The sequence below is a fragment of the Labrus mixtus genome, chromosome 14, assembly GCF_963584025.1.
Source record: "Labrus mixtus chromosome 14, fLabMix1.1, whole genome shotgun sequence".
In the NCBI taxonomy this organism is placed as follows: Eukaryota; Metazoa; Chordata; class Actinopteri; order Labriformes; family Labridae; genus Labrus; species Labrus mixtus.
The window spans coordinates 1,818,948-1,839,898 of NC_083625.1; the positions used below are offsets into that span (position 1 = coordinate 1,818,948).

At 45.1% G+C, this 20,951-nt stretch overlaps 2 protein-coding genes and 1 long non-coding RNA gene across 5 annotated transcripts in view; all 3 read right to left on the reverse strand.

Annotated features, from left to right (window-relative positions):
• Nucleotides 1–7,284, reverse strand: part of rars1 (arginyl-tRNA synthetase 1) — an 18,454-nt gene extending 11,170 nt beyond the window's left edge. Inside the window, exons 1-3 of one of the 3 annotated variants that reach the window (XM_061056135.1) lie at nt 7,129–7,284; nt 854–988; nt 1–36 (exon numbers count right to left, since the gene is read on the reverse strand). The exon at nt 1–36 is cut by the window's left edge and continues 144 nt beyond it. In XM_061056135.1, the coding sequence (XP_060912118.1) occupies nt 1–36; nt 854–988; nt 7,129–7,173 (216 nt within the window). In that variant the 5' untranslated portion in view covers nt 7,174–7,284. Of the gene's footprint in view, nt 37–853; nt 989–3,759; nt 3,904–5,369; nt 5,512–7,128 lie in introns of those variants that run through there. The other 2 variants (XM_061056138.1, XM_061056136.1) reach the window with 2 other exon arrangements.
• A 2,231-nt stretch (nt 7,285–9,515) lies between these two features.
• LOC132988641 (uncharacterized) lies at nt 9,516–10,397 on the reverse strand. Its single transcript, XR_009675831.1, has 2 exons — nt 10,163–10,397; nt 9,516–10,086 (listed from the first exon to the last, which is right to left on the reverse strand). It is a non-coding gene; the product is annotated as an uncharacterized LOC132988641 (long non-coding RNA).
• Nucleotides 10,398–10,602: 205 nt separating this feature from the next.
• The window catches only part of wwc1 (WW and C2 domain containing 1), a 37,027-nt gene continuing 26,678 nt past the window's right edge, over nt 10,603–20,951 (reverse strand). Inside the window, exons 11-22 of the mRNA XM_061056114.1 lie at nt 19,737–20,410; nt 16,783–16,900; nt 16,518–16,688; nt 15,094–15,286; nt 14,848–14,988; nt 14,389–14,441; nt 14,068–14,254; nt 13,791–13,955; nt 13,611–13,703; nt 12,537–12,767; nt 12,332–12,450; nt 10,603–11,344 (exon numbers count right to left, since the gene is read on the reverse strand). Of these exons, the coding sequence (XP_060912097.1) occupies nt 11,278–11,344; nt 12,332–12,450; nt 12,537–12,767; nt 13,611–13,703; nt 13,791–13,955; nt 14,068–14,254; nt 14,389–14,441; nt 14,848–14,988; nt 15,094–15,286; nt 16,518–16,688; nt 16,783–16,900; nt 19,737–20,410 (2,212 nt within the window). The 3' untranslated portion in view covers nt 10,603–11,277. The remainder of the gene's footprint in view (nt 11,345–12,331; nt 12,451–12,536; nt 12,768–13,610; nt 13,704–13,790; nt 13,956–14,067; nt 14,255–14,388; nt 14,442–14,847; nt 14,989–15,093; nt 15,287–16,517; nt 16,689–16,782; nt 16,901–19,736; nt 20,411–20,951) is intronic.

The window sequence follows — 20,951 nt, forward strand, 5'->3', positions numbered from 1 at the left end:
GTTCAACATGGCTTTACTGCAGGGAGCGCTGCCTTCCTGCAGGACACACACGAAGCAGATCAACGATGACACATGAAGAGGACGCTCGACTGAAGGAAACATCACGTTTGTTGTTGTTGACGGGTTTTGGCAAAAGAGGTATCACGTCATGAATGCGTTATACTTCCATACCCGCGTCATTCTCTAGCAGTTTTATTTCAGTGTAAACTTTTTAATTTGTTCTCACAAGTTTCTGATTGCTGTTTTTTAATCATAAATCTCCACTTCAATCTATCTCACGGTTACAAGACGTGTACAATCACTTGCTACCAGTTACATCTTCCTTTGTTGGTGAACTTTGGAGCAGATGATTAGCAAACATCACTCCAGGACGGTTCCAGTGAAGAGGTTGTCTGAGGACACATGCTGCAATGATTCAGGGATTTGTAGGAACTGCAGTAAGCTTTCATACTTCTGCTAAAGTGACAAGTCTGAGTTCTGAGAAATAAACATGTGAGTGTGTTGCAATGCTCCTTGCGTTAAATTTATTTATACCATTCGAGTGAAACTTGTTTTCATATTTCATCAGGTTGTGTTCCACTGTCCTTATGTCTGTTTATGTGTTGTGTTTTTGTGTCCACTGCTGCAAATCAAATTTCCCTTACAGGGACAATAAAGATCTGATCTGAAACTGAACCTGAACTGAAAGCATTCAGTGTGTCTTTTTGCATTGAACGGTCAGTATGTGAACACCACCACCAGGGGGCTCCCGATCAAAACAATAACAAAAGATGACGTCGAGGCGAGGCTCCCATTCTCTCTCTGCCGCCCTGTTTGGGTTGTTTCCTTCTGTGAACTTTCTACAGTCACTCACCCTCTTCAGGATGTTGAGGCGGTATTTGAGTTTGGTGTTTTCGTCTCGCAGCTCCTCCAGACGAGGAGACGGACTCTGGCTCTTTGGGTTTTTAAGACTCTCGATCTCTGCAGACAGACTCTTGATTTCCTGCTCCTGTAAAAGTCAAAACGAAACATTTTAATGTAACTGTTGCTTCTGATAACCACATTAGGCAGCAATCTTTTAGATTTTACCCCCAAGAACTGAGTTAACATCAAGTTCACACAGCTGACAACAACACAACTTTTGAAAACATCCCAAAAACAGATTTTTTTTTTAACAGAAGAGGACCCAGTATGGAGCCTTGGGCTACGCCTCAGGAGACTTTAAGATTTTTGGGTTACAAAACACAGACGGCATATTAACACCTAATGCTGTGGCACAAAGCTCACAAAAACACCCCAAAGTGCCTCACTTAGTTTACAAATATGCAACTATGAACCTGAATTAAATTATCCCTGGTGTTAATCAAGAAAAAACTATTTAAAAGTTGCTAAGAAACCTTGAGAAAAGGCTCTCCAACCTGGCTGAGAATCCTTCCATTTTTAAGTTTCAGTAGTGTGACGTAACCTTGTGATATTTGCCTGTAAATCCATCTGTGCATCAATAAAAGGAAGTGAAAATTAATTCTCCTAATGGTGACAATTTACCAAAAAAATATAGAGAAAGAGAAAGTGGCTTTAGTTGGAGCGATGTCATAATACCAGAATCTTAAACTTTGATATGATTCTTTTACAAACTAAACAATACCGACACCTGTTTGGATACCACGGCAAAAAAAGTAGAAGTCCTAGACACCTAATATTGAGAAACCCTTTGATTTTTCCAGGTGAACTCCTGCACACGGTCTACCATTTTCAGCTTTTGTTTAAAAATGTGACTGAAGATCTGCAGTCATTTTCAAGTTTAGTTTCAGTTCTTTTCAACAAGAGTTTGAGGGATCAAAGTAATAACTGTAAATCTTTCGATCTCTACAGATCAATTATTGATCGAAGAAAGATATCGGCCGATATATCGGTATATGATTTTTTCTGTCCCCAATATTGGTATCGGCCCCAAAAATCCCGTATCTGTCAGGCAGTAGTTATAATGACGTTGAGTGTATTGTTTTGAAACACATGGTGTACAAAAGTATTCTGCCAAACTTAAGCCCTTAGAAGATAATAGAGCTGAATAGGGACCGCCCAATTTTTTCGGCAGCTCTGGTTCGTGAAGTAAATTTTCCAGTAACCATGACAACCAGCTAACCCAATACTTGCGACTACAGTACATTTGATACAGCGCAAAAACGGCAGAAAGAAAAGCAAAGGTACAAGACTGTGAACATCATTCTTCTTCCGGAGTCAATGAACTACACATCCCACAATGCATTGTGAATGATACCTAGTCTTCTTAAATGTAATGCAAGTTGTTGTTGTCGTGTTTATACTGTTAATAAAACGGTGCTATGTTGAAGTTTGTGTTGTCAAATATGAACTGTATTCACTGCAGCATAAAAAGGTTATTAGTACTTTAACTGTTAGCTAAATAAGTAGATAGCATGCTAGCGGTGCCTAGGGGCGGGAAACATTGCCATGGTAACAGCGAGCTCCACAAATCAGAGACGTGGATGTGACACTCTATGGTCGTGGGTAGTGTAGTTATTTTCCCCAATATAGTGAATAAACCATCTCGTGGTCAGTCTACCTGTGATGGTTATGACATCACGGCTAATTATGAAATCTGTTATGGAGAAAATGAACGGGATTTTTACTTCCTGAACCACATGACTAGTGAATAAATCTGGTTACATCGGCGCTTATCTCAGATAAAGAAGCCGATACTGATAGTCACTGGATATGATAATATCAGGCGGGTTCTAGAAATAACAAGTTAGCCGTTTCTCTGAATCAGTCGTTATGTGTTCTAGATGTCGGCACGAAATTGATTTGGCACAACAGATAAACATCGGCTACTGACATGAACGGGATTTATCTTTCCTGACCCACGTTGTTAAGTTTTTTTTTCTGTGGCAACATTTCCCCAAAGTCTGTAAATCATGGGAAATGTTTTTCTAAAGCTCAGCGCATGGTCTGCACCCAACCAGGAGGGGGCGCTGACCATGACACAGAACATTACCGTCGACTTTAGGAGTTCCACAAAGAAATGTTTTAACACCACTGAGGTTTCAAAAGGGAGTTTCCTGTTAAGAGTCTTTAAACTTCTTTTTTTATCAGCGAGCTAATAAAGATAATTCTCACTCTTTACAGCTTATCTAATTAAATGAAAGATTCTGATAATAAATGAACCCATGACATTTAGTGCGAGTAAGAATGAAAGAGAAAGCTTCCTGCTCAGTCTGTGAACATGATGCAACAAGAAGCAAAGTTACAAACTGACCCTGAAACCAAGACTTCACATTTGTCCTTGAACTTTCACAAAGCAAAAGAAGGATTTAATAATTTACCTTTAAATGTACAACAACTGAAAGAATTAGTTCATTATTAGTCCTAATGAGGATTCATCATCAACTCAATTTAAGGTTGTTTTTTTTTATGCCAAAAACACAGAAATTCAGCGTTTACGGATCTTTAAAGGTTACGATTCGCTGATTGTTGATATTTCAGATCAGAGAAAAACATTTAGTTGTTTCCTCTTGATGCTGATAAATAAAAAGGATTTTTAAAAATGATGAATTTAAAGCTTACAGTTATGCTCATTGTTCTAGTTTATCCTCATAACGGGACAAAAAGTCTTTCTCTGTTTTAAGGAGGCTTTTACATTGAAAATCTCTCGATTGTGAAATCTGACAACGTGTATAAAACTGTTCATTAAACTTGAGCTCTGATTCTTTCAAACATATTAAATATTAAACCAGTTTAATAATCGTGAAGATGATTTATTACCTCTCAGCGTCTCAGTCAGAAGATTCTAACGCCGTTTGGTTCAGTTCTTGTCTTTAGTACAGCGAGGGCGGATCTGCTGCTCAGCTGGGACATAACAACCAATCAGCTTCCACTTCCTGTCAGTGATGAAGCTCTCAGCCACACTTCCTGGCTACATTAACCCCTCGCTGTGTCCTCATTAGACTCTTATCAAAGACTCAATAAAGTGAATGATTGATTTTATAGCAGCGACAACGACACCGTGCAGTCGACCTGCTAACAGAAATCAAATCTTCAGTTTCTTTTAAAAGCTGCTCAAAGACACGAACGGTTCCACCAATGACAGGAGGTTTGAGGTTCGATTTTAGGATCAGGAGTTTGAGGAACAGCCTGAGGATTTAACTGCTTCTTTCACTTACTAAAGAAATAAAACACTTTGAGGTTTATTTTGAAAATACCTGGATGTGAAAGAAGAGGAGCGGACTTGGCTGGAAAAGTCTTTAAGTGACATTTGGAACAGCTGAGCAGCTTCACCAGCCTCACGTCACGACGGGGTGCGTCCTCAATTCTCTAAATTACTGCACACCGCCACTTTTTCACCAATGAAGAAGAAGAGTCAGATAAATAAGAACTGAACTCTCATTTGCATTATTTAGAAATCTTTAGCAACACGGAGTCTCGTCTGAGGTGACCAGCAGATCCCTCAACAGAGTCCAATTAGAGACGCAGCGATTGGGACAACCAGAGCCGATACCGACGTTTAAAATAACTAGCACCTGACTGATGTGTGTGATATTAGATCTATGTTTGATCTGTAGAGATAAATAAATATATAAATGTATTATGTTGATCCCTCAGATATCAGACACTTGTTGAAAAGATTTATAATGAAGACGAGATGGTCACTCGACTGGGTAGTAACTGAGCATGAACGTGATTCACCGCTGGACTCTCTGCAGAGAGATGATGTTTGTTGTAATCCATATAGCGCCCTCTGCTGGTGACGGGGAACTATGAATACAATGAAACTCAAATTAAATGCTGTTTAACTGGTGAATAAATCTGTAATATCGGCGCATATCTGAGATAAAGTAGCTGATACCGATAGTCACTGGGTATGCCGATATTATCGGCCGGTCGGGTTCTAGAAATAACTATTTAGCCGTTTCTCTGAATCAGTGGTGAGGTGTTTTAGATGTCAGCACTAAATTGATTTAGCAGAACAGATGAACATCGTCTACTGACATTTGCTTCATGCCACATCGTTGGCCGATGACGGCTGATTCGATGTTGAACCGATGCATCTGTAGCTCCAAAATGTCAAAATCGCCGCTGCCAGAGTCGACCACCTTCACCAAGCCCTCGCAGCACATTAACACTCATCCACCTCCAGTGGCTCCCGAATAGATCCAGACTCACTTATAAACCCTCCACGCCCCTCAGCACCTCTCTGACCTCCTGTACACCCTGACCTGAACCCTCCGGTCCTCGGACACTGACCTGCTCTCCACACCACACACCTGACTCTCCACTCTCCCCTCAGACATCCACAATGCCCCATCTTAGGACTCGAACCCTGTTTGTTCTCCGCAGCCTCCCTGAACTCTTCATCGCCCTCCATGCTTTGATACCTGTCTTAGTCTGCTCCCTCCACCTTGTGAAGCGTCCTCTGGTCCTTTTAAAGACGATTTATAAATGATGTTCTGTCTCGTATTGATGCAGAACTGAATAAACTTTCCAGTTACCCAAAAAAGACTTCACATCCACAGAGCTGTTAAACTGATTCTATGAAAGCCCTCCTCCCCCTCCCCTCACTGGTTTCCTGGAAGAACAACGCTGACAATAAGAGCGGTGGTTTAGTTTGAGCCAGTCAGAGTGAAACTGGAAGCACAAACAGTGGTGGGAATTCCTTCACTCTAACGGCCCAATTTTAATCCATATTTAGAAAAAAATCACAGACAATATCTGGATTCTTGAAGGTGAAGATTTTCTACTTTTCTTTGTCATACATGAAATTCTTAAATCGTTTCAGTGTTTTGTTTTGAGATTTAATTTAAACCCGTCACATGAAGCTGCAGGAAATTCTTCAATCAGTATTTTTAACTTTTTATAGAAACAAATATTTAAGAGGAATACAAAAGGACAAACCATCATCATCATTAGCTTCAAACAATCATCTAAACACTAAAATGTGTTTTTAGTCTAAATCAGCTGGAGCCGCCTGCAATCCTCTCTAAACACCACTAGATGGCGCCAAACACCAGGATGATAAAGTTTCATGAACTTCAGTGTTTGACTCGTTTATGTGTGAGTGATTTGTGACCAGGAGAAACTGGAATAAAGTTATTAAAACATGACTTTCTGTAAATATCTGCTCTTTTAATAATAAACTGATAGTTCATGTGAAACTCAGAGCTCAAATAAAATCAGTAAGAACCAATTAAAACCCCATCCTGCTCCTCTCAGATGTGACCATAAGAGTAACAAGAAAGCTAAAGTTGAATTGTAAATAAAACGAGTGGAGTTTGGTGTGAGAGGATCCAGCTGAGTGTAAGATTCGTGATGTTTCTGTTTTAATGTTAAGCAGGATCCGCTTAAACTTGGCACTTATTTGAATGAGGTTTGTCTCTCACTCATCTGAAAACAGGTGTGTAGGAATTTGCCTGGAACAACCAAAAGGAAAACAGCTCATGAAACTGAAATGTAATCTTACATAAATGGCGTTTTGTAAAACAGGTTACAGCCGAATTTGAGATTAGTGTTTACCCAATGTGCAGATAGTTTTAGATTTCCTCTATCATGTTTCTGTTTTAATAACGAGCAGGATCAGCTTAAATGTAATATTTTTTAAACGAGGTTTGGTGCTGGGTTAGCAGCTGACCACCTGGGACAAGTGACACGAAGCAAATTACAGAACTTGAATTTTTCGTTTAATCAATAAAACAATAATGTTTTTGATGTGATGTTTCAGCCGAATTTAAAAGTTGTGACTTCTCTATGAACATTTTACGTTTTATTCTGTGGTGGATTTACTTTTACTCATAAGAAGAATTAAATTAAACGGAGAGGTTATTTAAAGGGGTTTGGCTTTGCGTCTCCTTCACCATCTGACTGGAACAAATGACAGCACAGCTTAATTGTATATTTTAAACTAAAATACGTTTAGTTTGACAAAATATGTTTCAGCCGAATTTAATTAAAGTGTCCATCTAATCGAAAGAGATTCTTTAATTTCTTTTGGGATGTTTTTGTTTTTACTTATGAGCACCATTTCATTAAATTGACGCTTTTTTGAATGAGGTTTGGCTGTGCGCCTCTTCAGACCGGCGTGTTGTCATAGTTAGCCTGATAGCTAACGTTAGCTTGCTTGCCCACAGAGCGGCCGCTTACCTGCTGCTGCAGTCGGGCTGTGTACTCGGCTAAAGGGTCTCCCATCTCTCTGAAAACACCGGAGACAAACTCTCGAGTGGGCTGAATGTGGATTCTCGTGGCTGATGAAACAAAACTGAGGGGAGGAAGGAGTCCGACACTTTGTAATTGTACTTCCGCTGCTGGGAACGTCAACTTCTTCTTCTTCGTGTCTGCCGGCGGACCGTAAAACAGCAGCAGGAGGTGAACAGCGCCACCTGCTGATTTGATGGAAAATAGCTTTAAATTTGTATTTGTTATCACACAAATTTACGGACGTTTGTACATTATTGGTTAGAGAACTTCCACAGTGATCCATCTTTTTATTCTTATTTCACAGATTATTATATAACAAAATAAAACAGAAAAATTAAGACACTAAATAGTGTAATAATAGTTAAATCCTCCATCATTAAACTAAACTTGAAGAATGCAGTCTGCCTACAGAGCCAACAGGTCTGTAGACTTAGTCCATCAGATGTTTCCCCATTTAAAGACATCTCCAGGTATCCTGATAATCCCCCCCCTTCAAAGTTAAAATGTGATTTCTTTAATTTGAGAAAAACGAGTCGGAGGATAGAAGAGAAGAACTTTTTTTTATTTGTTGTGAAACTACAAAACATATCGTTTGTTTTTTTGTGCTGGTGAAATATTTACAACTCTGGTCGACAGTACAGTGTCTGAGAATAAAATTCACAGCTTTTCGGGACTCTCGCGATAAAAAGAAAGAAAAAAACAAATAAAACAGGAAAAGCACACCCAAATCACAAAGTGCAATAAATACAAGCTGTCTGCGTCTCTGCGTGTCAGCGGCCGGGATTCAAACAGATTCATTAGAAAAACAATCAGAGGAGGAAACAAAAACTGAAACTTCAAAACACAAACCAGAAGGATTTCACATCCCGCACGAAGACGACATGTCACACTAACGGCGTTCCTCTCTGAGCGAGGAGCCACGTTCCTTCATGTTGATGTTTCTAAAAGCGTGTTTTGTTTTTTACTGATTTAGAGGTCGATCGTGACCAACGCAGTCCTGTTCTACAGAAAGTAACACAAACGTTTCTCTACGTTTAACCATCTGCTCTCGGATCAGACGGCGGCGTCCACGTCAGCGCCACTTCCTGGTTTACATCACGAGTGGAAACATGGCTGTGAGCTCGCTCCACGTGGACGACAGTTTGATCCAGAAGCAGCAAAAAGTACCAAAAACAAAAAGTCGAGCACGGTGACCGAGCAAAAAGTCAACGACTGACGGAGGACAGAAAAAAGGTGAACGACCTCTGACGACTTCAAGTTCATCCGCCAACACGAGACTGAAAGCAGCAACAGTAACTGGAGTAACTTGATATTTGAGCAGTCGCCATCTTGTTTTCCTGAAGCGTCAGTCACATTCTCGATGAAGCTACGGAGCCCCACGAGGGTCACGTTTCTGCGTTTATTTCCCTCGCCGTGCTCACTTCTTCTTCGTTTAGTCATTTACAACATTTCCCAGAATGCATTTCAACAACTGGCTATAGACTCTTTTAGTGTTAGTAAACAGTGTGACTTTTTTTTTGTTGGTGGGCGGGGCTTAGCTGGAGGCGAAACAATCCTATCTAATCCACGTTAGCCTACGTTAGCTAGCAAGTCGTTTTGGCGAAAAAATACACGAGTCTCTCTGAACATATGAGGTCACTTCCTCTCCGTGACCGGCGTCACACTGACCAGCGGGAGGTTTGGGTCATTGTCAATAGAGCAAACCGCTACATCATGGCGGCGAGCTGCGCCTGCGTGGCGTTCTATAAAGTTAACCTCCAGCTGATATTGACCTCACTGCCAACCGTTAGCCACACCTGTTACGTTAGCTTTGTTAGGAGGTTAGCAACATGCTACGTGTTGACGCCGGGCGGTGGCGGCTGTTAAACGGAGACATTACTGTTATTCCTCCTTCTATTCTGGCGCCCAACGACACAACAAGGTGACCTTTAAACCCTCCTTTGTCGCCTGCTACGCTGAGGTGTCACTTCCTGTTTCCCTCTAGCTTAGCTTTGTTTAGCCTCCAGCTAACTCCGTGACATCATGGTGACATCATCGTGAAGAAGAAACAAAGTTGATGTTTTTGCTGGGTCACCATGGCGACATGAAGCTACGTTACGTCCAGTTTGACGGGCCCTTCGCCACGAAGTGCCAACATTCAGAGACCTTCAGACGAGTGACTTCCTGTTTGTGGAATAAAAAAAGCTTCCTGCACGTGAAGGAACGTTCTCCACGATGGCGAGATGTCGTGAATATCCAGGAAACAGGAAATGTTCAATAATACATGATACACTGACAGGCCAATCACAGGTCTGCTTTTCTCCTATTGGCTGGCAGCTGCTCGCCTGCACAGGGTGTGTGTGTGTGTGTGTGTGTGTGTGTGTGTGTGTGTGTGTGTGTGTGTGTGTGTGTGTGTGTGTGTGTGTGTGTGTGTCTGTGTGTGTGTGTGTGTGTGTGTGTGTGTGGGGGGGGGGGGTCATACAATCAGTTCACAGTCAGGAAAAACACATTTTCATCTTCACTTCCTGTGTGGACATTCTTGGTGAGCCTCAGCGATCGCTCCATCTTTTTTATATTTTTAAAACCCACATCGAGTTTCTTTTAACCTTTTTTTATTTTAAACTTTTCCCGCCTACGTTTCTTAAAGTGCAGCCTATCCGAACAAACTACCTGAGTGTTAGTGAGAGTTAGTGCTGATCCTACGTTACGCTGACGATGTGAGTGTTTATCTGTGAGGGTCGATCTGATCTCCCATCATTTCCAGTTCTTTTAGTGCCGATAAGACGAAGCAAAGACTTCCAGTTTTCCTCCATTACTCCCAACGTCCACATACTCTGCGCACGCTGCGGTCCATCAGCGCCACGGTCGGACGTTGCGCACCCTACCCCGCCGAGTCCGTTTAGAACTACAAGATCACAGAAGAAACTACAAGATCACAGGAGAACTACAAGATCACAGGAGAACTACAAGATCGAGGAGAACTACAAGATCACAGAAGAACTACAAGATCACAGAAGAACTACAAGATCACAGAAGAACTACAAGATCACAAGAGAACTACAAGATCACAGAAGAACTACAAGAGGAGAACGACAAGATCACAGGAGAACTACAAGATCCAGGAGAACTACAAGATCACAGGAGAACTACAAGATCCAGGAGAACTACAAGATCCAGGAGAACTACAAGATCACAGGAGAACTACAAGATCCAGGAGAACTACAAGATCACAGGAGAACTACAAGATCCAGGAGAACTACAAGATCACAAGAGAACTACAAGATCACAGGAGAACTACAAGATCCAGGAGAACTACAAGATCAGGCAGGAATAAAGAGAAAAATGTGCAATCAACATGTCTCTTTGTCTTTCTGAGGATGATTTGTTGTTCATTCTGTTTTGACGTCAAGTTGATAAAGTTATGAAAAATACGAACAGGAGTCTGTATGTGGTGTTTTATTTTGAAATTGACCGGACTCTCTGTGCATTTTCTTCTCTCACTTCCTGTCGATCTTTTCTGTCCAGCTTGACATGTGTTTGCAGACTCACAGTGTATTTAAAACAGAGCAGAGCGTAGTGACGCGGCGCTCGCTGTGGAAACAGGAGCATTGACTCGAGTGGCAGCGAGGGCCGGCGCAGTGCGCGGCGCAGACAGACGGCGGCGTGCACTGAGTATGTGGAAGTCGGGCGTCAGAGGAACTTCATGTGTGCTCAAGTTTGTTTATAAAGTTTAAAAAAGAGGTGAAACATCTCGTACGTTGAGATGTTTCTTCAGTACCATCGTTTGTTGTTTTGTGCCTTCGTTAGACGTTCATATTTATATATTTAGAGTCATAATGTCAGTATAAAAACATGCTAAGCACACGTGTGACTCTGGAATGATTGGAAATACGTACGAGCCTATCAACAGCCGGTTAGTAACAGGAAACAGGAAGTGGAGCTCTAACAGTGCTATCACTAACAAACACGATCCACGTCACGCCCGGCGCTTCCTTCATGGTTTCTACTCCGACACGCCGCTCGTCTTCTGGCTTCTTCATGTCACCGCAGAGCGCTCGCTTCGTGTCTGAACAGCAGGTGAGACTCAGGAGGAAGGAAATACTTTGAAATGATTCTCTACACGTCGTCAGCCGGCAGGTCGGGGATGCTGCTCTTTGCTCGTGTGAAGAACGCCATCTTCTCTCTGGAAACAGACAAACAGGAAACAGGAGGGTCAAACGCTACATTCAAACCTTATCACTCGTTTCCTTACTTTAGGAAACACACAGTTCTCCTACTGAGCGCTGAACATGACGTCTGTGAATGTTCTCATGATGGATTCAGAGTTTACAGCTTTAAAAAGATGAGCTGGTCATGTCTGTAAAATACTAAAACGTGCTTTTTATCTTGTTGTTTTGTTTCTGAAGCTCGGCGTACGCTTGAAGAGAAGTGGTGATGTCATCTCACACTGTGTGATTAAAATGTTTACGACACACGACCAACACAAGCTAACGATCAATCACATCTCCTCTGTCTGCAAATAGTTTCTTTAACGATAGGACGAGGGAGACGGAGGAATAAGGGCGTGTCTGCCGTTGCCATGGTGATTTCAAATCAAACACTGACCCACCATGGGACAAAAAGTGCAATATTGCTTCAACCTGCTTTGTTTACACATTTAATTACAAACTAATAATGATTGTGTGTGTGTGATATTTTCTACTGTACTTGTGTAGGTATATATAAATACATGTGTGTATATGTATATATTTGTTTTCATTCTATATATTTATATTTTTATATTTCAGGCATGGCACAGAAATTTCAATGTACTCGAGAACAATGACAATAAAGTCTATTCTATTCTAATTCTATTCTAAGATGCTCTCTGGCAGGTTAAATCTGAGGGGGGGGGCGAGACCAGGAGTCAGAGAGTCAGCTCGTGGCTCCGCTCACACGGTGTGACGTACGACCCAAATATCCAACAGGATCGGACGCCGTGCCTCAGCGTACAAATTTGTTCTGTAAATGTGATTTACAGACTCAAAACATGAACATTGTTTCATCTCAGGTTTATAATAATAATAAAATGCTTTGAATAAACTGATCCCGAGGTACCCTTTGTTTCCCTCCACACGAGGAACAAGCTGTGCCTCATATCTGAAGTTAAAGGGGGTCTGTGAAGTCTCACCTGAAGGTCTGGACTTCAGGGACCTCCTTGCGGCTCTGGCCTCTGATCTTGTGGACGTCTTTCGCTGCTGCTCTCATCATCTTCTCCACACGCTTCTCCTGCAGCTGCTCCTCTCGGGTCTGAACGGGACACACAGGAGACTCAAACCCTGGTACAAACCCTCAGGTGGACTCATCTTCACTTAGACCTCTGGATGTTGACTCACCTGTTTCTCGGCCTGCTTGAGCAGCAGACGGAAGCGTTCGTCCTCTTGGACCCAGGTGGGCAGCTCTCTCCGGCCCTGCTGTCTCGCCGCCTCCAGCTGCGTCTTCAGCTCCCGCAGAACTCGCAGCTCCTGATCCAGCCGGGCCTGCCGAGTCCGAGACACCTGCAGGTCCAGCTCCAGGTCCAGGGAGGTTCGCAGCAGACCGTCCAGACCTTTGACCTGCACAGGAGGCTGAAGGGGAAACAGAAAGCAGAAACATTCTCTCTGTGATCAGCTGTCTTTAACTTCCTGCTTGTTGAGTCTTTGACAGTTTAACAGTGAAGGTCCATCAGAGAGTCTGTTAGAATCTGAGTCTTAAAGTGAAGCTGCTTTAATAATTAATAACCAGCTGAATGTTTCATACAGCTCTGACGTTGTTTGTTTACAGTCCGGCTGTAAAGTGCACCTCAGAGTCCCTGCTGGGGATCCTCAGAGTGCACAGCCAACCTGCGTGCTCAGAACATTGAACAAATAAATAAACCGTGGCAGACTGAAGTCCTCTTCACAGACGGTTTGGGTTTGAATCCGTCCCCTTTACTGCGTATCGCCCCCCCGCTCTCTCTTGGTATCCTGTCTCTCTTCAGCTCCTTATCGAGCTGTTATTGACGGGACAGTGGATGAGAGAGCGAGGAATGACGAGCAGGAAAGAAGCTGCAAAGTGGAATCAGACCGCCCGCTTGGGAGGACGTACATGGAGCACGCAACATCACCGCTAGGCCAACTCACGCCTCCTTTTAAAAGTTTATCTGGATTTGGTAATCCACATTTTTTTCCTGCTGAGGATCAGATCATCCAGATCCCTTTAATCAGGTTTTTTAAAACAGAGATCGAGAAACAAAAACACGCCGTCTGAAACGACTGATCTGTGTTGTTTTGAAACAAAACAGGAGTTGCATCATGACAGTACGGCGGCTAGTCATCGTCACAGCGGCCGTGGGTTTGAATCCGACCTCAGCTGCACGTCATCCCCCTCTCTCTCCTGTCTCTGATCAGCTGTCTTATTAAAACCCTGTAACTGGACTCTGACTCGTTTACCTTCTTCATACGCACGCTGCGTCTCTCGGAGGCGTTCCTGACAAACGGAGACTTCCTGGAGAGCGTGGAGCTGTCGCTGTCGCTGCGGTTAATCTGAAAACAGAAAGAGAGAGAGAGAGGTGTTACTGACTCTGTCCAGGTGTTTCCTGGTTTCCTGTTGTTCAATCAGAGTTCTGGTACCCTGCAGATGTACTGGCTCTGGGGTCCGGGGGAGAAGGTCTTGGACCGGATGATGGTGTTCCCCCTCATGAACGGGTTCTGCTGTCGGACGTCCGGGCGCCGTTCCTTCGGTCGAACCACTGAGTGGTGGCGCGACGAGCTGTCTGTGCTCGTCTCCTTGTTCACCTGGACAGAAAAACCAACGACAGAGATGATGAAACTGAACTCACCGCTCGGGGACTTTTAGATTCCTGTGAAGGTTCTGAAACCTCGGAGGAGACGGTTTGATGTTTCTGACCTTTTCTGTGATCGCTGCTGTCGGGAAAGGAGGAGGAGGTTTGGTCACATGCTCCTCCTCTTCCTCCTCTGCTTCCCATTGGCTGCTGTCAGGATAGAACCCCTCCTCTTCCTCCAGAGGCCCCGCCCCTTCCTCTCCATTTCCTTCTTCATCATCAAACATGTCTGCCTCCAGGACGTCGGCGTGCCTAAAGATCGACCACAGAGACGTTTTTTAAATCCCTCAGTAACATGAAGAGATGGCGATTCAGTCTGCCGGTAGTTTCCCAAACCAGCAGCAGCTGTTTAACATGAGTCGAGTTAAGAAAGTAGAAACACTCACCACTCATCGTCTTCAGGAGCTCCGACTCTGGACACGCTGGAAATCACTGCAGTCTGAAACACAAACACACACGAGGACACACACACACACACACACACACACACACACACACACACACACACACACACACACACACACACACACACACACACACACACACACACACACACACACACACACACACACACACACACACACACACACACACACACACACACACACACACACACACACACACACACACACACACACACACACACACACACACACACACACACACACACACTATATATGAATCATTGAAAGGTCTTGCAGCATCTCAGGTGACTGCAGAGTATTTTAGATGCAGCCATTTCAATCAGATGATTAAATCGTGTTTCTGGATTCTTAAAGATGGATTCCGCCTCGCTGTAAATAAATCATGTTGAATCTAAACACTTTTTAAAATCTCGTCTGTACCCTGTTGGCGGCGCCGGCTGCTCGCCTCTCTTTCTCCTCTTTGCTGATCTCAGGCATGTAGGCTCGGCTCAGCAGGTTGTACCACTTTGTGCATCTCTCCTCCGAACAGCTGACGTCAGCCAGGCTGATCTGAGCGCCCGCCTGCGCGGGGGAGGGGGGGGGGGGGGGTGAGGAGGAGGGAGGTTAAAACTCGGTCAGGGTGACCCCGCCTCACATGCATGATGTAGAAACACAGAGTCCACTCACCAGACAGTCTTCATGACCCGACTTGCTGGTGTTGCACACGTCCACTCTCAGCGTCTTCTGCCGCAATGCACTGTGGGATATCTGCATGCCAAACACCTCGTTGACCTCCACGACGTCCTGAGGCAGAGCGCCGCGTGTTCTGAAGAGGCAGCGGGTCGTCTCCACACAGGGCAGCGCCGCCACGCGCACGTACCTACAGGACAGAGGTCAGAGGTCAGCGATGCTTTGAAGAGACGGCGCCACTTCTTCCAAAGTCAACATCCAGATAAAGCAGCTCCACTCAGCGTCTGCAGGGTCATTAAACATGCAAAGCAACAAACGAGCGGCGCCCGAGGACAAAGTAAACGCCATAAACTCTTAACTCTGTTAAATAAAAAGAGATAAACGGTCTGAATGTTGACCGTCTCTGCATCTCGTCTCGTGTCTGATTTTAATATTTAAAATACTTACCTGTGTTTTCTTCTCTTTCTCACGTTAAAGGCTTTATATGTGATTTTTTGATCCAGCAGATGTCGCCCTTGAGCACCAGCATGAAACCAAAACAACTTGCGCTGCATTGTTGTGTTAGCATGCTAATGCTAGCAATCTTTATTATGCTCGTATCTTCACACTGCATGTAAATTTACCTGAAATGAGCGTGATCTAGAAACACAGTTAAGCAGTGAGTACAGTATGTTATTCTTCTTTTCTCTAGTCCCTCAATTAAACAACTTTTATACACGAGGGGAGGAGTCAGCCGGCCGTCCGGGCGATGTAAACAAAGTGAAGATAGGACTCTGAAAACTCTGAAAACATCACAGACAGTGGGACTCGGGTGTTACACCCATTGTAGACAGTCATGACTCACAGAGTTATTTTCAGAGGATATACCTGATTTATACATTTAAGTGTGAAAAATCAAATATAAAGACTTTAATGAATAAATAAACAAATATTTCTGTTGTATCAGACGCACCTTAAAGACTTTTTCTCATCTACAAAGTGAGCTGCCTCCTACACACCAGTGAGTGTTAAATACAGAGACATGAACCTACAAGGCCGCAGAAGCAGCCGCCACCATCACGTCGCTACATACGGGAACCATAGCAACGCATACCAGGCCTCCGTTATGAGGTCATCATGGTGCATTAAATCAAACAGTGGTGTACAGATCAGTAAATAAAGCGTGTGGAGGGCTGCTTTGACTCCTCAGTTAAAGACAACAGGTGAGCAGAGGAGGTGGGCGGGGCGACTCGCGGGCTGTTAGTCTGAACTTCACTACGATCAACAGGTAGCTAACAGGATTACAAACTCCCCCTGGTGGACACAGAAGGTACTGAAAGAGCTGCTCACTATCTGACCGATGATGACACTTTAAACCTTTTGACCTCTGAGAGACGGACAAACAGACTTCACGGTCTTATAGAGGAGAAAAGAGGACGTACATTTTCTGGTCAGCCGGCAGACAGAGGGCGCTGCAGTTGGATAGCTGCATGACGTAGACGGTGAAGCGTTGCTCTCTGGACTCGTAGCGGAAGCCGAGTTGAACCTGAGAGCAGCCCAACGCCAACCGCTCCTCGTAGGAGCCCAGGAGGAGGTCGGCGGGGAGGCCCGGCCTGCAGAAGACAGACAGACACTTAGTTACTGCTGAACCAGAACTCAACTTGACGACAGAAAAGAAAATGTGTTGTGTATAAACATCCTCTGTACCTGCGCTCCGAAGGCTCGTACACGCCGCTGTCACCAGCCACTGACTCGTCAGACACCGCCGAGGTCACGCCGATCTTCTTTGGCCCCGCTGCCGTCCCTCGAAGCTGTGGAGTCGAGTCTGAGGACGAGAGAAAACATTTTTACACATGAGCAGAAAACACCTTCCTGCTGCTTTATGTGTTCATCCACCAGAGAAAATAGTTCCCTTTAATCACTCCTCTCCTTCATGTAGGAGTTACATGTCTCCACTGTTATGAACCGGTGCTATACAAATAATGATTGATTGATTTGGCATTTCAAATATGTTGCTTAACTCTCAGCAGAAAGTTAAAAAATATGACAGGAAGTATGCAGATGTGCGACATCCTGTTTTGTTTTTTTGTGGTTTTTTTGCATACTGCACAGGACAGACATGTGAACAAATCTTCTGAGACTCTAAACATGAGACTCTGGTTCTGGTGAACTGGTATTATCTTTGTGTCCAGAGAATAATAACTTTGTCTGCCTGACATCACTGCAGCACTCTGTGTGGATAACAAAGCAACCGTTAGTGATGCACGTCTGCTGTCTGTGACGAGTTAAGAGTCCGGTCACATGTTCAGAGAGTGAACAGGAAAGCAGACACCACGTCGTACACCTTTCACCTGGAGCTGCAACCTGAGTCCTGTTCAGCTTCACTGAGCTTCAAACTCTCTGTGATCCAGCTTCAACATCAGGACGGAGACAAACTATAATCTACACTCGACTGATTTACAAGTTAACCACAAAGAGGAGAGAATCCAGTGTGAGGGGAAGTGGAGCAATGCATCAGGGGGAGGAGTTAACGTACTCCAGCAAACTTTCCTCCAATGAGAGACAGTCCACATCTTTTGATTTAAAGCAACAATCTGTAACTCCTCCTCCTTCAGTCGTTTCAAAGTCGATCTAATAGAACAATAACCTCCAACAGGGCGTCTCTCTCATGGCATCCACAGAGCGCCCCGCTCGCCTGTTTTCAGCACTATGTAACTTTGTCAGCGCTAGCTCACACAGCAGCCTTCAGATACAAAGCAGCCAGTTAGCCCGCCTCTGTACTGTTTGATACAACGCAAGAGAGAGGACGAGGACATATGAGGCTAACGGTGACCGTCCTCGTCCTCTTACTTCCAGCATGTCGGCCTTTAAATCTGAATAACTCTCTGAACGGATCAAACTGAAAAACCCAGAAGCTGTAACCCGACACCTCCCTCCACTTCACCTCCCTCTCTCATCAGCTGCAGTCAGGTTTCACACACAGGATCACATTTCACACACACAGCGAGGAGGACGAGGAGGACGCGCTTCCTGTTTTTTAATAAATTCAGAGTGTTTTGTACACGTCTCTCTCCATCTTATCGCTGCTGCTCGTTTGATTGGTCGTGTTATTAACTCTGATTATCGTTGAAGTCATTAACCTGCCGCCACTCACAGTCAGTCCTAATATATTCAGTATCATTTGAACATGAGGGAACGAGTGTCAGTGACCAGAGAGAGAGGAGAGAGAGGAGAGAGAGAGAGAGAGGAGAGTGAGGGGAGAGAGCAAGACAGAGAGAGGGGAGAGAGAGGAGAGAGAGAGAGAGAGAGAGAGGAGAGAGAGTAGAGAGAGAGGGGAGTGAGGGGAGAGAGCAAGACAGAGAGAGGGGAGAGAGAGAGAGGGGAGAGAGAGGAGAGAGAGAGAGGGGAGAGAGAGAGAGGGGAGAGAGAGGAGAGAGAGAGAGGGGAGAGAGAGGGAGAGGGGAGAGAGAGGGAGAGGGGAGAGAGAGAGAGAGAGAGGAGAGAGAGTAGAGAGAGAGGGGAGTGAGGGGAGAGAGCAAGACAGAGAGAGAGGAGAGAGAGAGAGGGGAGAGAGTAGAGAGAGAGGAGAGTGAGGGGGGAGAGAGAGAGAGGAGAGAGAGAGGGGGGAGTGAGGGGAGAGAGGGGAGAGAGAGAGAGGGAGAGAGAGGGGGGAGTGAGGGGAGAGAGAGAGAGAGGAGAGAGAGAGGGAAGAGAGGGGAGTGAGGGGAGATAGGGGAGAGAGAGGGGGAGTGAGGGGAGAGAGAGGAGAGAGGGGAGAGAGAGAGGGGGGAGTGAGGGGAGCGAGGGGAGTGAGGGGAGAGAGAGGAGAGAGAGAGGGGAGAGAGGGGAGTGAGGGGAGAGAGGGGAGAGAGAGAGGGGAGAGAGGGGAGAGAGAGAGAGGGAGAGAGAGGGGGGAGTGAGGGGAGAAGGGGAGAGAGAGAGGAGCGAGGGGAGAGAGAGAGAGGAGGGCCCCCCTCAGACCTCCCAGCATGCCCTCATGATGCATCTAAGAATTTTTCAATCAATCTTAATTTGTTAACAAACTTTATCTCCAGAAACTCAAACACCTTCTCTTCGTTTCTTCTGTTTGTTTGGAGGCAGCTCTCCACACATCTTCATGACGTTTGACACTCTTTCATTGTTTGTTTCCGATCAGAGGAAATCCTTCCTACATCAGACACTCATGTTTTTTATCTTCAAACTTTGTTTCACTGAGAACAAAGCCAGTTTGATGTGGGAGAACTCGACGAGTCAGCACGGACGGGAGAGGAGGGAAACTTCCCCTTTGTTAAAAACTTCTCGACATTAAACATCAAATATATGTGAATTAAAGCTGAACATCTGAAAAAGCTCAGATCTAAGATCTTTTCATCTCCACCTGACTTTAAGTTTCGTTCTGTAGGAGATCAGGGCTGTGAAGTCTGTGAGTGATTTGATACTTGATGTTTTATTCAGCCTTTAATGTCTTTTAAGTCGTTTTGTTCTCTATTGAATATATTTTATAGATTCTGAACATCCTGCACAGTCTGAATGATGAGCACTGTGGGATGTTTTGGTGTGTTCACTTTCCTCCTGACTTTACCTCTTCCTTTAGTTTTAGACTGTGAGAAACTCCTGCATGACGAGGACACAGAATCAAAGAACATGAGCTTCCTGTTTACCTTTCACGTCCTCGCTCAGCGCCGTGTTGTGGTTCTGTTTCTCCTCCCGCCTCCTGTGACCCCTGTGCTCCTCCTGCTCCTCCTGAGGGTCCAGATTGAGCTCCAGCTCTGCCAGCCTGCTGTGGAGCTCCAGGTCCAGGCTGAGGCCGCCGGGCCCCGTCTGACCTGCAAACGTCTCTCCTGACAGGAAACTAGTGTCTGTGACCAGCGGCGAGCAGGGCGGGGACAGCGAGGAGAGAGAGGAGCGCGGGGATAGGGAGCTCATGGAGCGGGGAGTCTCTGACAGTCTGAGCGCTTGGATCCTGGACGACCCCGACTCTGTTCCGACACCACCTCCTCCTGCACCTCCTCCGGTGGCGTCTCCCCCCACCCCGCTGGCCTTCTCCTCAGGCCTCGCCGCGTCCCTCCCCCCGCTGCCCGTCACCACCTCGTGCTCGTGGATGGTGGTGATGGAACTGGAGGGCCGGTAGCCGCCCTGGCCGCCCTCCTGCAGGAGGCTGTCCAGCTTGTTCTGGAAGTCCGGGTCGGCCAGCTCGGGCTGCTCCAGGTACAGGTCTGTGAAGCTGAGCGAGGAGGCGGAGCCAAGGCTGGAGGTGGTGGCCAGAGAGCCGCGGCTGGACGTCAGGGAGCCTCGACTGCTGCCGGAGGAACAGGACAGCGTGCTCGCCGAGAGGCTGAGGGAGAGAGAGATGGGGGGGTTAATATTTAATTTAAAATCCTCTTCACCTGAAAATATCCAGAAAATGTTACAAAAAGAAGAATCAGTTTCTCTCTGTGTAAAACAAAAATACAAGCTTCATGTCTGTTTGTGTTCTTTAAAGGAAATATGCAGTTCATTGTTCATTTTGTTTAGAAGAAAAGCCTTTTTATATGTCTGTAAGTTCCACTGGATACAAACAATTGGGACCACTTTGAGGGGGGGGGGACATAATGGGAGTGACTTTATGAAGACTCTCAGTAACATTTCCCCAGTTAAATGTTTGTTATTTCTCTTTTTCTTTGTCTTGTATGGTGTTGCTGCAGGGCGCTGCTGGGAGAGAGACCTCGCCCTCACTTTATGATACATCTCATCCTCAAGGCCAGCAGGAGTGAGCCGCCATCCATCAAATTTATCACCAATTAAAAGTTTGAAACCAAAGTAAGAAGAGAGATGAAGGTGATTGATGTGAGCTGAGGGAGTGATACGTCTCCCCTCCTGTCTCCCGCCTCGCTCTA